Source organism: Eutrigla gurnardus (assembly GCF_963514095.1).
Source record: "Eutrigla gurnardus genome assembly, chromosome: 4".
NCBI lineage: Eukaryota > Metazoa > Chordata > Actinopteri > Perciformes > Triglidae > Eutrigla > Eutrigla gurnardus.
In genome coordinates, this window is record NC_139918.1 from 29834841 (window position 1) to 29851050 (window position 16210).

Here is a 16210-nt window from a genome sequence, read left to right on the forward strand (position 1 = left end):
CGAGAGTTAGAGCCTTTATTCACCAACAAATAGCCGAAACTGTACAGGCACATAAGTAACGTTAAAGATGACTTCATAGTGACTCTCTCTCGCCACTGCCGCTGTTCCTTCTGGCAAAGCATCACACCCATTATATGCACATGAACAGACGAGGCAAGTATCGTCTTCCCCCTGTGTTTCTATCTGGAGACGCATCTGAGGGCTTAAATTAGATAGTTGTTTTTATTTATTGTAAATACTGAAGACTTCTTACTGGGAACCGATGCTCTAGACCAGTCTTTCAGGCCAAGGACTCCCAAGGCCTATACAGACCCAGTGGAGGGACCCCCTAATACATAGCATATAAAACTGTATTCCAGTCAATAATAGTGTGTGGTGCCATCTATAACAGTACTTTGTAATGATAGATGGATACAATGCCAAGCCATTAAAATAATAATTTTATAATTCTAATTTGGCATTTCTACATCACAATTTCTCAACATATTATTAAACAAACAGGAATATTTATATTTGCTTAATATAGGTTGTATTCATGTTAAGGTGTATTTTTGGACCTTTTTTAAAAAAAGTTTGGGATCAAATAATTGTGGGGACCCCCTGTAGTACTCTGCAGACCCTCTAGGGGTCCCGGACCCCCTGTTGAAGATCTCTGCTCTAGACTCTTCTTCTTTGGTTTTACTGTGTGATAAATCTGGTGAAATATGAGAAAATGTGTGTCCATTGCCATTCCATTTAATACAACATTATAAAAGAGAGAGAGGGAAAAATAATCAAGTCTGGAAATTAATCAAGTTATATAATCTCTCTTTCTCATAAGTAGTTTCCACTCAGTGTCCTTATTGCCGGCTGAGCTTCGGTTCATGTGTTTGACGTATTTCACGGCCGTCCTTTCAAATCCAGATTTCAGTTAAAAGCCTGACACAAACACAGGAACATGTTTATCTCAGTCCCAGCTGGGGAGAAGCCTCTCTTTCAGCTACTGTGTCACGTATAGGGCTTCATCATCTAATCTTGAATTGTTGTCTCCTTGAACAGCGCGGACTCTTCTGGCCCCCGACGCTGAACGAGCCTCGAACATGATCAGCCATCAGCGTCTGAATGAACAGACTGAATGTGGTGTAAAGTGCCTTGAGGAGCCGAAAAAGCGCTATAGAAATGCAGCTCCATTTACCATTCACAGTAGAAGCATCCAGACATGTACAGCAATCAGACGTCCTTATTACGACAACAGCAGTCTCATATCACCATATAAGCAGTTTATTGATTCTACCTTCACCTTATCGGCTCAATGCATGACATACACTGTAGATACGATTGGATCGTAAAGCGTTCAAATCAATAAGAAGTTCAAGCGGAAAATGCAAACTGCAAATATGTTATTCCCTACCTTGAACAGGATACGGTGACTACGTTTACCAACCAGGACGTTCTGTGTTCATAAGAAGAACATCTATGTAATGTTCCGATTTTATGACATTTTGCCAAATAGCAATCAACACTCGCTATTTTTTGTATCGGTAGTTATGATCTCACTGCTAATTCAATAATGATAATGTTAAACCTGTGAACTGCTCTGAGATATCTCTCTCTCTCTCTCTCACACACACACACACACACACACACACACACACACACACACACACACACACACACACACACACACACACACACACACACACACACACACACACACACACACACACACACACACACACACACACACACACACACACACACACACACACACACACACACACACACACACACACACACACACCATTAATCCTGATCTTCCATTCAGTTTTATTTCATCGTGTTCTACTTCTACGACTACTTCATATCTCAGATTTTTGTAATTTTTTTTTAATTAGCCCCTGGCAAGGAAAGAAAACACTCCTCCAGTGCCCACATGCTAATGAGAAGAAGATGATGGGGGTATTCATCCGAGAGAGCGAGACTCATTTTACCTGACATGGTTTTCACGGGGCAAACAACCGTCGGCCAACGAGGGCGGGATCCGACACGGCAAGCACACTAACTTGTGACAGGTTCGTGTCCCGGCAACACTAGAAGAAGACGAGTCCCGCTACTAATCACATTAAAGGACCCTCTTGTCCCAAACCGAGTGTGTTGATGCTGTCAGACCAGATGCAGTCACGTTAACCCTGCTGGTGAACAGGTGGACGGGTGTGTCCTTCACCAGGGTGAGACGAGCGCAGAGCGCCAGCTAGCTCGGTCGGTAGAGTCACCCTGTCCTCTCTGAAGGCAAAGAGGCCAAAAAACAACCTCTAAAAGAAAGACTAGAGGTAGCAGTAGACTCGTACGGAGCCGGGACGTACAGAGGGAAAGCAAAGTAGAGCCGGCTGCCAACATCACATGATCACGGTCGGCTTTTAACTTATTTCAAGGAGACTGGATGTAAGAAGTGGATGTGGCCACCATGACGTCACCCATCTGGTGGTCTACCGTTTTGAGAAGCGCTTGTGTATCGTAAACCAATCAACAGTTTGTGCTAATCATTACAGGGGTGGGTTTTTGTAGTCACTGTATTTATACGTTATTGAACACCTAGAATGACTTTGGATGCCCGCTAGTGGACTACACTGGTCCCAGTAGCTTCCATTGTCCATATCATCATACTGTTGTGTATCTGAAGGCCTTCTACAGAGATTCCGTTGCTGTGCATCATATACAACATGTGTCGACATGCGTCCTTCAAGCAACTACCGGCTTTCTATCTTCTTCGGATCTTCAAAACGTCACCTTCTGTCCACAAAGAGGCCGCCTCGTTTCGTCTGAGAGGAGGAAGGATTCTGAGACCCCTTCACGTCTCGGTACCTTATACAATAACGACGGTTGGGAAAAAAAGAGGGATACTCACGCAACAAAAAGGCAGTGTCAAAGAGTCAGAATGCTGGCCTCATATAGATGAAAGAAATAAACAGGCTTCATGTACTGGCTTATTGAATGGAAGCAAATGCCATATACATCCAACCATTTGCTTTCTGAACGGCTTCAACACAAAGCAAAGTGTATCTGGAGGAAGATAGAAGGAAGGTAAGACCACAAGTTAAAGGAAGTATGTATTTCAACCCCCATTCAACACTCAGCCGCTGCACACGGAGCAGACTTTCTTTAGAGTTATGATCCATTTAACAATCCAGATCCTCTTCATGGCTTTCAATTGCCAAGAAATTCTCTCTTCTCATTCTTTATTTTGGTTCTGTTTGCTTTTAACTCTCTCTCTCTGTGTCTTCATAATTGATTTTGTGTTGGATGTTTTATGACCCGCTTAGACCCCTGCATCAACCTCGACTGCAGCGACAGTATATTAAAAAGAAAACACACATGCTGATAAGTAAGAGTCGGCGAGACAGTCAGAGAGTAAACGGCTGCATTCTGTTGGATAGCGCGTATAAAAGATGGCCGTGAGTAAGAGCCGATATGTACTCTTTTTGTTGTTGTGGGCGTTCATCAGGAACAAGAATACAAAGTGGACAGAAGTCATATTTCAGCGCTCAGACAGATCCTTCCACCCTGCGAGGCCTGATGGAACTATCTTATTTCATCTCCGTCCTCGTGTCACGACAAACTAAAGCAGCGTGGAAAGTGTCACCATCATCTCACCGTACGTCCACCGCGTCCTCCATGACCGTCATGTCCGTCTTGCACTTGGCTGAGGGGTTGATGGCGAGCTCAGCGGGGGGGATGACGAAGCTTTTGCTCAACGGCAGCCACATGCCTTCTCCTAAGGTGTACGTGAACCTGCAGAGGAGCAGACGGCGGGGTTACAGGTTTAGTCTCGAGTGGAAAAGATGAGCACAGAAATTGGAAAAGAAAACTTCCGCTTGTGTTAAGCACAGACCTTTCTACAGGGATCTAACCAAACACCCATCAAGAAACCCACTGTGAGACAGGAGTCTGGACCAAAATGGTGGACCGACTGTTAAACATGCTGATAAAATCTTTATAAAAGCTGAAATAATAACTACTGATCTCCATGTCTAAAACAAACCCTCCATCAAGGTCTAGTTTCCATGTCGACGACCACCACGCCGCGTCAAAGTGTCGACTTTATAAAGATGAATGTTTTAGCTGCATCGGCGCTTTAGAATAATAGAATCAAGTTGCTTGAAGGTTATTTATATTACCTTTGAGCAAACTTATCCTTTTTTACATAACGCTTTCTTGGGCAGAAGGACACTGTGTGCTAATGGGCGCGATGCATACCAAATGAGAAACCCTGAGAAGAAAAAAAAAGCCTTACCCCCCCGAGAGAGAGAAAAACACAAAACTGCAATAAATCTGTAAACAGCAGATGTCTGGAACAAGAGCTTTGACACAATTCTTTATTTGTGTGTCAACGGATATTATCAATCTTCACACACTCGGCAGATGAAATGCAATACGTCCAACTTTAAGCTAAACAGCGCACGCTGATTCGCATCAAATGCATTATTAGCGCCGATGAATTATGCATAGCAACTTGTAGCGCTTGTTGATTTAATGGTTAACAACCATTCTTTATGCAGACTAAACACATTCCCTCGTTCGCAATTGTTCAATTTGCATTTAATAAATTGCTAACTTAGCATAAGGAGAGGGCAGTGTGCATGCATTACTTTAAGAAGTGAATGATTACACCACTGTGGGAAAGGAACACTTAATTACATCCACCCAATTACTCCCTTTGTTTCAAAGTCACGTTTGCCTGTGGATCAAAGCGCTGCTTTCCTTCCGTTCATTGTATATACGAAATAAAACTAAACACATGCTTCCAGCAAGTCTATTAAAATGGTAATATTTCCGTATTATTTTCCAGGAAGCTGGAACCGACTCTCCCATATTTCATCATCTCTTGCGGGAGCGGGTGCAGCAGGTGTGGTGAAGGTCCCCGTGATGCGGTGTGACGTAAACGGGTGACCACAGAACAAATTAGCAGCCACTTAACGAGCACTCCTTCCTAATGGACAACATGGGACTCCTCTGTTGCTGGAGGACTTATTTGGATCGCGCCGAGACAAACTGGAGGTGGATAACATCAAGAGCTCCCGCGAGAAAAAAGCGGTTGTCGAGTGGAAAACACGGCCGCGGTCCCCTGAGGGACTCCCCGCCGCTGATACCTCCAGTGCTGACTCACAGCATTCATCTCCTCCTCCTCTGACGTGGGAGAATCACAAACATCCTGCTGTCCAATTTTTAACCCAGTATACACCACTGGGATTCTAATTGCCTCATTTGCTCCTGTGTTGAGTGGTAATATCTGCTCCTGGAGCCGCTCGGCAAGTTCAAACCTAAAAGGCTGAACGGTTTAAATGAGGACCGCTGTGGCTGAGCGCACTGAGGACAAAGATGTATCAAACTGCAGGGCTGGACGGAGTGAGACGTAAAAGGCCTTTTTTTTCAGAAAACATCCTGGAAGGGAGGAGAAATGCATCAAAGCAGTCGGTGGAGATGTCAGCGATGTCAGCGTCCGTAAAGACGAAGCTCACGGCTATAAGAGAGCTTCACACCAACTCTGTGGGTTTCCTTTAGATTGGAAGCAGTTGGTTGTGGATGGTTTGCTGCCATAGAAGGACTGGGAATGAAGGCAGGAACACGTTCTCTGTTCGATGTGCTTCTTCTCAAAGAAGAGAACAAATGATTTTGGGATTAAGTTTGGGATTAGACTTTACGGTAACTAAGGATACCAAAGTTAAAAACCAATCTCTTGAAACATGATTAGTTAATTATCTTTATGCAACTAAATATGAACGTTCAACTTATATTCAAAGTGTCAAACTAGAGCAATGAGTTTTACCTTCGACGGAGAAGTATTTTAGAATCTATAAAAAGTTTGAAAAAAACAACCAGAATCAAGATAGCAATAAAAGTAAAGACAATTATAATTCATATAATCTATAATTCATCCTCTAACGAGAGGATTAATAAAGATTGAATGTGACAATTAACTTTAGTTTTGCTGTTATTTGCCTGCCAGGCAAGTGGAAGAAAAACATTCTCATTGAAATAGATTTTAATGCCGTCGACATTCTGCGTTCATGTGATCACATGATAACGGTTATCATCGCCATATTGCACAATCTCACGCATGAGATTAATCAGAACACAATGATGACCCGACCTGAGAGAAAATTAAGTGGCTCTCCGATTTGAAAATCTAGTATCTCGCTCAGGCTCCTCCCCTTAATCACGAGGGAGGGAGAGAAAACCAAAGCTGCAGTGGTAAAAAAATTAGAACAAGTTACATGACTGTACAATCTCTTTTGTGCGGCACCGTGGAAAACGTAGGGGGAAAAACAAAGTTTGATGAAGTTCCCCCTTACCTGAAGATGCGATCAGAAGGCTGTTCTCCCATCACGAGATCAAAACCGCGCTGGAAGATGGTGTAAGGCCAGGGACTGGCAAAGACGAGATCAGAGGGAGAGACAAAAGAGGAGAGAGAGAGAGAGAGAGAGAGAGAGAGAGAGAGAGAATAAAACAGTGTTCAAATCAAAGCGGGAGAAGCGTTACATTTTTCAGTGTACCCGTCTCACCCTCCTCATCTGCACCCCTCTAAACTCTAAAGTCATGATCCGTGTTTCCCGCCTCCCGGAGCCGCCGCCGCCGCCGCACGTTTCACAAGCAGCATTACGATGTGGACTCTGTGTAAACAGGCTGATTGAAAAATGTGTTTTGGCGGCGGCTGACACGCAATGTGACTTTGGCTCATATCTATTTACCAGGCGGAGGGGAAGGGGGGGGCAGGATGAGAGGAAGAGACACAGAGACGGAGAGTGACGGCGAGGGCAAGAGAGAGGGAGAGAGGGATGTGATGCCAGGAGGCAGGAGTGAGAGTGGGAGAATGATGGAGATTAATGGGGAGTGGCAGCTCGGGGAGCAAACAGTCTGCAAAGTGAGAGTGGAAGGAGGAGAAATGACAGCGGGCCGACTCCCACACTACTGTAAGCAAAAAGAACATCGAGGAAGGAGGTGGAGGAGGAGGAGGAGGGGAGCTGCTGCCATGCAAAGGGTTGTGGTCATTAAACATTGAAGTCACCCCAGGGTGCCCCCCCCCCCCCCCCCCCCCCAGCACGGTGACGGGGACACAGGGGGAGCAGAGGAGGAGACGAGATGCAGCATTCACAGCTCGCTCCTGCACCGCGACGTTTGACGAAACGACGGGTTTTTTGCTGTTCGGTTTGGCGGTTTTGCTTAAGTGCTGATAATTACGGGGTTATTTGCAACCTGCCGGCACAATCACAGTTAAAAGGTGAAAGCACCTTTGTTGATTCTGGGTTTAATGACTAGAAACAAGTCTACGCTGTGTGGAAAGTAAACACTGGAATCGTACAGTAGAATGTCACAGCGGTTAGCTTTAATTGATTAAGATGAAGAGAAGATATTTGAAATTGATACATTTCACATTCTCTCACACACACTCACACACACACACACACACACACACACACACACACACACACACACACACACACACACACACACACACACACACACACACACACACACACACACACTTCTCGATATTAAAAGGCTAAAGCTCCTCAGTCCTTGTTGGTAATGAGCATGATTTGTTGGTTTAATGATGTTGATAATATTGTATTTACATGCCACCTTTCAAAGACAACGTAACAAAGTGCTTCACAGTAAAAAAAAGAAAAGAAAAAAAGTTTACAACAATGTGCCATCAGTTTAAAAAACAATATTCACTCCTCCTCCTCCTCCTCCTCCTCCTCCTCCTCCTCCTACTCGATGAGTGTCCGGCTGCTCGCCAACCCCAGATTCACTCTGGCTTTGGAACGAGCTCCGTCTGATTGGCGTTTCGCCTCGCTACCTCGCTACCTTTGTGGGGGTTTTTGGCGCTGACATGTCGGTAGCTTCCTCGTGGACATGTGCTGACCGTCTGGCACCTGGGCGCTCCATTTTTATGCAGTTAGACACGAAAAACATCCCAAAAACAGCAAGATCCAGGTAGAGGTTGTCTGCTGCAAATACACACACCTCCACATGCTTGTCTTTAGTTGTTTACTGGTCAAAAATGTGGAGAAAGTTATTTTAGAAACCGTAGAAAACATTAACAAACTAAAAAAAGCGTTCCTCCGACGAAGAGACACAGCCTTTGTGATGAATTTGCCTCTTTTTTGGTTGTTTTTCTCTCCTTGTGGTTGTTTTTTAATCTCTTTGTGGTCTTTTTATGTCTTTGTGTGGTTATGTTGTATCATCCTGTGGTTGTTGTGTGCCTTGGATGGGTACGATTTAACAAATCTCCACTCCAGAGACGCTTCTTTGATCAGTTAGATTTTTGAGAAAAGCACACTGGAAAAAAAAAATTAACATTGGAAATAATTGGATATGAAATACATTGAATGTGTGGGAAAAAGTGAGGAAAGTGGGAGAAGGGCCCAAATTCAATATCAAGGGCCACTGGCCAGTCGTTTCCTTCCATCGTTGAGTGATGGCGGCTTTAAAAAAGATGGCTGGACTTGGGCCTGGTCACCATTAATCATCTAATTAGTTCCAACTACTTTTAAAATTAAAATTATTTGCTGTTAAGGAATGTTCATGCATGATAAATGTATTGTTTGATATGAAAAATCAAAGCTCTTCATCGCATTAATCACATGACATAATATTGCCCATCCCTGAGAGTTGACGGATCACTATCCTTTTTGCAGAATGGCCTGAATGAGGTCAGAACTGGAAGTACAAAGGTCACAGTGGACTAATAGAGTCAAAGTAATCCTATTATAATCCCGTAGTAATCCCATAGTAATCCCGTGGTACGGGGGTCACAGAAGGACCCGTCCTGTACTTTGACACTTGTCTTTTCGATGTGAGCGGTACGTTCTGGAACAGCGGCGCCCCGACACATCCGGCCTGAGTGGCCGCCCGGTGGTTGGCACCGACGTTAGCCAAATGTCAAGGACTTTTTAACAAGCAGATGTGAACCCAATTAAGCGTATATATGACTTCCTGGGACAGGGAGTCTGAAACAGCATTTTTCAAAGCCAAAAGATATCAAGTCACCACTCGAAATCGTTATTGCAATATAGGAGAAGTGACCTTGAGCCTAAAGAGATGAGCCGACCAAAAAAAGCGTGATGAAGCACCCGCGGCTTTACTGAATCGCCATCAGCCTAAAGGTGATTTATCGGAAGTGCTAAAACTCATACAATTGTCTCTTTTTTTTTAGGCCGGTGACTTAAAGTGTTTTTGGTTCAGAGGCTTCCCACCACTTTGAGACATGAAGGTGGAATTACTCTTCACGGGGCGAGCAGCAAATCAGCAAGAAACTACCAGCGATGATCCCACAGTGACTATCTTGTGTTTTGGCTCTATTTTAGATGTCACTTAAACAAAGTGGTGAGGTGAAATTTAAAGAAATTAAATCCAATGAAAAGATGCTGTTAGGATTCAGACACTAATAGTTGGAAGATCTCTGCTTGAACTTTGACCTGTCTCTTAAAGAAAAATGTCCTACGTGAATCCCCCAATTCTACATTAAACAGCTGGATCCACCCTCTAATTATTTAAAAAATATATACAAAGCATATGAATGCAGTTTGGATGTCACAAAACCAGTGAGATTCCAAGATTCTGCCAAGGTACTTAAATCAACAATAAATCCCATGAACTTCAACATACCTTTACTACCATTTGCTGGCTTTTGTAAGCAGGTCATAATACCCTTTATATTATCTATTTTAAGTGGCAGTGAAAGCATTTCCTTTTTATTATATTAATTGAGGTTTAGCAAAATAAATGAACACATTTTGGCATCGCTTCCCATAACTCAATGAAAAGCAAGTCAAAAAGTGGTTTTACACAGTATTTTAAACAATCAGAAAGGAACAGAATTACCTCATTCAATAGTGATATTACTGTAACTATTAACGCTGGGATCTAAAATGGGCCGTAGATGGTAACGTCTGACAGATATCGTAAAGGTCTGGGAGCTGCAATGGGAACAAAAAGGTCTGAAGTTTGACTGGGAACATGAAATGATGAGGATCGGAGGATCAGAGGCATCTGAGCGTCAACGGGTCAAAAACACACTGGTAACCAGTAAAGAGGGGTCATCACAGAGCAGCTCTGCTGTCTCTTGGTCCCAGTAAGAAGCCTCTGCTGAACCAGCTGCAGGACACATATGCTAATGACAGAAGCTAAGTTATACGAGTTGAGACCTGAAGCAATAAAAGCACCAAAGATGGTATCCAGATCCCCAAAAGAGACAAAAAAAAGTTTAATTTCCGTGATCGACATCTGGTGGGAAAAGACTAATGCCATTTTTCTTATTTGTTTTTCCAATTTTTACGTCCCAAAAGATTTCTCATATATGTGCGTGTTATACATTTGATAGTAGACGGATCGTAAGGATGTCTGGAACCTTCCACGACACATCACCTTGTCATCAGGTTGGTTTGTGACAGAAATGTGTGTAATGCCATTTAAGCAGCACACGTTGTTCGAGTACATTCTCCTATCAGACCTTTTAATGTCGATTATGACAATGATTTGCTGAGCATTATCTACTAAAAACTAATCGGTCGAGAATGAATCTGTGCAGTTTTGTCAGATTCAGAACATTAATTGGCGACATCGCAGTCCTTCTTTTGCTTTATCTGTCCAAGCGCATTAAAAGGCCTCATTGAACGTGAAGGAGGATTCCCTCGTTGTCAATGATTTTCACACCGTTTGCTTCCCCTCGATAACGAGCAATCATAAACCATCATGAGGCGATTATCATAACTTACCCCTGATTGGGCCCCCATTCGCTGCGGATGCAGAGGTGCTTGTGGACCGGGTCCTTCATGTAGCCGTCGAGGCAGAGGCATTCCCCTGCAGACAGAGAAGCAACGACTCAATCGTGTGTTCATTAAAAGTCCAGCCTTTATTTCAGTTCAATGGAGGATTCCCTCGGCTCCTCTCCTTTAATTCTACTTCATGAGATCCAGAACGATGATTGTCCTCTTCAGGGAGTTGGAGGACTCTAAGTCATCTCTTATGTTTAATGACGCAATCGTCAATGTTTTTTTTCCCAAACATCACAGTGAAAGGCTAAAAGAAAAAGTTTGCCAGCTGAAAAGTAGTTCATTAACGGCAAACGGCAGGACTTGGCTCGAAAATTCTTTCCTCATTCTGCATTTCTGACAGTGAAGCACAATTAGCCCAAAAAATAACTATGAACGAGGAAGGACTCGTTTGCTTACTTATGTATTCAACAGTGTATTTTTGCAAAAGTGCAAAATTAAATGGTTCCATATACAATAAATAAACACCTAAACACCGAAAGCTAGATCACTTTAACTCTGTATAACTCTTGAAATCCACAGAACGGGGGTTCATACGCTGCAGTGCTCGCCCCAAACTTTGCAGATGTTATGAGAAACATTTGCTACTGCTTGCTTTCTTACTGCCTGCGGCCAAAACGCATCACCTGCAAACCTCCCCTTGGTTTTCTGTATTAAAGAAGCCATCTCTTCATCTGAGAAAAACAAGGGACAAATAAAACACCTCACTAAACTTGCCCGACTGCTAATTGTACGTGTTATTAAGATTCATTTTAAGGCCAACAATTCTATTATTGTTCCACCTGTAAATGACAAAAATAACAATTCTCCAATAGACACTTTGTCACGGCCCTCGTCATCTGACACGACCACAAGGCACTCTGTTATTAGAAGTGTTGGATTCTCACATCGCACCTCAAACCATGCAGCTGCACCTTCATAGTTCACCAAACGCACAAAAAAACAACTACTTTGGGTTTCTTGGCCACTTCTTTTATTCCCAGATTGTAATTTAACTGCCAGACATCTGAAGGCAAAATACTGAAATTAACTGTGAATCCTTTGTCTCGATTGAATAGGCTCATTTTTATTTTCAGTTATCCGACGGGTCCCGCTCACTGAACGACATCCTCCACCTAAAAGGGAAGTGATCAGTCTAATGAAGAGACACTTGGCACTGGTCATTATTTACCAAAGCAAAGCTCGTCTGGGACTGGAATTTCCCAAAATCCACTTAGCGCTCAGGCCTTAGGCAACATTTTGGGGGCAATTGCTAATAGGATGACACGCAACACTGCCCAACTGTAACTGCCTACTGCCAAGTGATCTAAAGCTGCTTGTAAAGCCCTGGTGCAGGACCCCGAGTGGGAACAGTTAATATGCAAACAGAGTGAATAGTAGAAAGATCGGTCTGCTGACGTCTGTCTGATGAATCAAAATCAAACAGAAACTGAGCTACATGTCGGGTGGCTGCTCCGCGTTGGCATCCTCCCGATAAGCGAAGCCTCATTTGTTTGGTTCGGCCGTCAGCTCCCAGGAGCAAACGCTGGCCTCCACTTCACTCAGTATGAGTGATGTGGCCTCACTTTTGGTTTAGAGGGTTATTCAGGGGTAACATGTACAACATGCTCTGCTCATGCTCGATAGCAGGCGAGTGAAGGGCAGAGGCCCCGGGCTGATGCACCACTGTTAATGGAAAAGGTCAGCTGTCAGTATCCGCCAGGCTAAAGGAAATCATATTCACTCATTACCTCGCTTACGTGATTAAAAGAAGGAAACAAAAAGGAAATATTACTAAAGAAACATAATCTTTGCGTGTTCTTGACTTCTGTCCATATTAGGTCCAAGACAAGACAAGGGCAATGAGAGACAAGAAAATAAATGTCTAAAAAGGTGCACTGTGTTATCTCAGCCACCTGCTCCAAAGAAATAAGGGCTAGCGTTTACCTTGACTACTGGGTCACAGCGACATGCATAGCAACTGGCCTTCTACTGGTCAAAACGTGGCAATTGGATTTTGCTATTGGCTGATCTGGAGGCATGTGACGGAGGCAATTTAGCTATCATTAATGCTAATTGCTAGCATGCAACTATCCTAAGTCAGTCGTGTACTTCGGCATGCTAGCCATTAGCATTAGCGATTAACATAAATGCTAAATGTTAAAGTATTGTAGACAAAGCCCGGCAGTCCGGTGCCTTTTCATGTTCTGTGACTGTAACACAAAAGTATGGTGGAATTAGTCATTAAAGCCGATGTTGTAATGTTAGCAAGAGAAAACAGTTTTTAATTAAAGAAATACTAATGCACACTATCATAGTTTAGCCTGTTCAGCAAGCACTTGATTGTGTTGCCATTTTATCAAATGGACGGTTAAGAATCCCTGAAAGTTATCTCCTCTGCAAAGAATACTTAGAGGTTGGAAGTCAATCATTTCAGCCCATGCTGATACTTAAAAGAAAAAGTTATTTCCAGCGTAGAAGCACTTGAGTTCCAGTTAAAAGGGCTCATACAGTTGCTTAGCGACCTCAAAGCAACGCTCTGCCCTTCCACCTTAACACCGTAAAATGTTTCTCCTGAGAATTCACCTGAAGGATGAAAACCGCCTCCGCTGCTTTGTTAAGTTTGCATTGAAAGAGCTGAAATATTTCACAGTACAAACGTGTTGAATGACAAGTCCAAATAAAACAACAACAAAAAAAACAGCAGTAGCTGATTTAGATTTGCTGCATAGCTTCTGAATAATCCGTCTCGCTTTAATTGCCGTTTCATCGCGCTCAGAGGTCGCGGCACTCAGCTCAAACTTGTTTTACACTCTCAGGGTGTTACATTCCCTAATTGCTAAATATGCAGGCGCCGAGCCAGTTTTCTCAGCTCCACACTCTATTTCCATCACGTCCCACCCAGCTATTTGTCACCTTTTACAACACACGGAACAGAAGTGTAGTTAGGGCGACCAGACCGAGCAGAAACGTACCGGTTGCCTGTTGCGTGGGCGGCAGCGGCTGCACTGGAAGCCTTTTTCCTCTTCTTTTTTTTTTCCTCTTCATGCACTGTTTTGTCACTCGTGTGCAAAATTATTCAGCTCGTCAGGCAGACATCCACACGCCGATCCATTATGCAGTCACATTAATCAAGCCAGTATGTTATGATGAGGGAACATGCGTCTCCAGAGGCACAACGTGACCTTTTTTAGTGTTTTCTAAAGTCCCACGCACGTTCTAGAACGGGGGGAAAGGCAGTGAAACCAGCCCGTGAAAACATCAGCCCCCAAAGAGTCCAGGTTTAAGGTTGTCTCCTTTGAACGGCTTGCAGCACAGATACTGTTGCAGCACATTTCAGTTTTCATCAGTAGCTCCTCGAGTCGAAGTGACGATTGGATTTAAACTATCTATAGCAGCTTTGCAATCTGCCTGCAGCGCACGTTCACTTCCTGTCACACGCAGAAACACGCACATACGCAGAGCAGTTTCATCACGAATGCATCATGTGAACAATACAATACAATTACAGAAGCCTCGTCGCCAGTCCTGCTGGTCCATGCATCACTTGAAGGAGTGGGCAAAGTGTGGATTTGGGTGTGTGGGCGAATCTCAGATATGATTAAAAAAAAAAAAGACACATCGGCCCAGCTTTTTGATTCATTTAAAGGTCTCAGACTTCACTCTTTATTGCCCAGGGGAGACGACGGCACTACCGCCTCTTTAAATGTGCGATTTCTTCCTGCACTTAAAGTTTGAGTGACGTACCAGGTAACCGTAAAACCATTCATATCGGATACTATTAGAGATTTAAAAAAAAAATGGGAGAAAAGAGAGAGAGAGAGAGAGAGTGAGAGAGAGAGAGAGAGAGAGAGAGAGAGAGAGAGAGAGAGAGTGAGAAAGAAGCCTACTTAACTTAAGGCTGCTCATTAAGCTGTTGATACTCGAAAATACATTTTTCACGAAGAAACGCATTTAAAGTGTTGTTTTGTCACGTAGTTGTAAAGCTTTTCCCCCATCTTCATCAAGCCAGGGCTATTTTTACATGTGAGAAGCCTGTTTTTTTTCCTGGTGAGGCTGTCAACGCCTCCAGAAGAGGAACTTGTCATATTCGTACTGTCATAACGTTTTCTGATCAAAACTTTAAAACCTGCGTACGACAGGAGATCATTGGAATTATGGTTTTAATGTCCATATCCACGGAGGGATAATTACTTGCAGAAATAAGGACTTTTAAAGGGTCTGTTCAAACAATGAGATGTAGTATATATTATTCTCTTTTACAGGCTCCCACTTTCTTCTCACGAGATCAAAATGCATTCGCTGGCAGAGAGAATTACAAAGAGCTTGTTAAACAACACGATGTTCCACAATTCTGTTTTATCAGCAAACTGTTCTCATCATCTGCAGCTTCAATAAAGCAGCATGTAGCTGCACATGGCTATAATTCCATGTTTGTATCAGAGGAGGATGTTTGGTCTCTATGATTGAGAGGCAGCAGGGAAATCAGAATATGAAAAAAAGAGTAATTGGTTGAAATCCATTTATAGCAGCTATTCTCAACTGGCGGGCCTCGGATGTGCTGCCAAATGGTTGGATTACATTATTAATGTTTTTCTTTGGTAATTTACAAAGCTAGTTATGTTTTTGTCTGAGTATGCTCAATAATTCACATAAATGTAAAATTTTAAATGCAGAATTTCAATCACTAGTTATGTTTGATTGACAACACAGCGTCAGGTAGAGACAAGATAAATGGAACAAAAATGCATTATTTTTGGATTCATAATGACTGTGATTTATTTTATATTCATCATTCGAGCCGGCAGTAGCATTTACATACCACTTTATATATTTCCTCCCTTTTTATTGGAATTTACTTATTTATTTAAATGTTGTGGGCCTTAAAATACAAAACAATTGAGAAACCCTGATAAAAAAAAAACTATTAATTTGAAGAAATCCATTTTCTTTTTAATTTGATGAAAGTGCCTCAACAGCGACACCTGCAGGACAAACAAGACTGTAAAGACAAACACAGGACTTTACCTCGGGAGACCAATGTCAGAGTCAACGCCTCACCTCTCAGCTCCGTCAAGGAACAGGAAGAGCAGTGGAAATTAACCACAATGCACTCTGTTAACTCGAATTAATAAACAACGGCAACTATTAGCTGTAAAAACGATATAACATATTATATAAGAAAAGAAACCGGGTTCCAGAGTGAAGTCTTTCGAATACTCAGCAGAGCTTATGGCTGTTTCACAATGTATTCAAGCTCTCGCAGGGAAATAAATAATTCTAATTTATTTCTTCTGATAATCAACCAGACGTTTTCCATCAAAGTAATAGTGGCTTTTATGAGTTGAACTATAATTAAACTATAATTTTGATGCCTTAACTGGCTGTGCTGTTTTGACATAAATACCCCGTTACAT

The 16210-nt window shown here is 42.8% G+C and overlaps 1 protein-coding gene across 2 annotated transcripts in view; it reads right to left on the reverse strand.

Annotated features, from left to right (window-relative positions):
• astn1 (astrotactin 1) overlaps positions 1-16210 on the reverse strand; it is a 299205-nt gene that overhangs the window by 188411 nt on the left and 94584 nt on the right. For both annotated transcript variants that reach the window (XM_084008564.1, XM_084008565.1), the window contains 3 exons: positions 10758-10842; positions 6330-6404; positions 3631-3768 (listed from right to left, as the gene is read on the reverse strand). In XM_084008564.1, coding sequence (XP_083864690.1) covers positions 3631-3768; positions 6330-6404; positions 10758-10842 — 298 coding nt within the window. The remainder of the gene's footprint in view (positions 1-3630; positions 3769-6329; positions 6405-10757; positions 10843-16210) is intronic.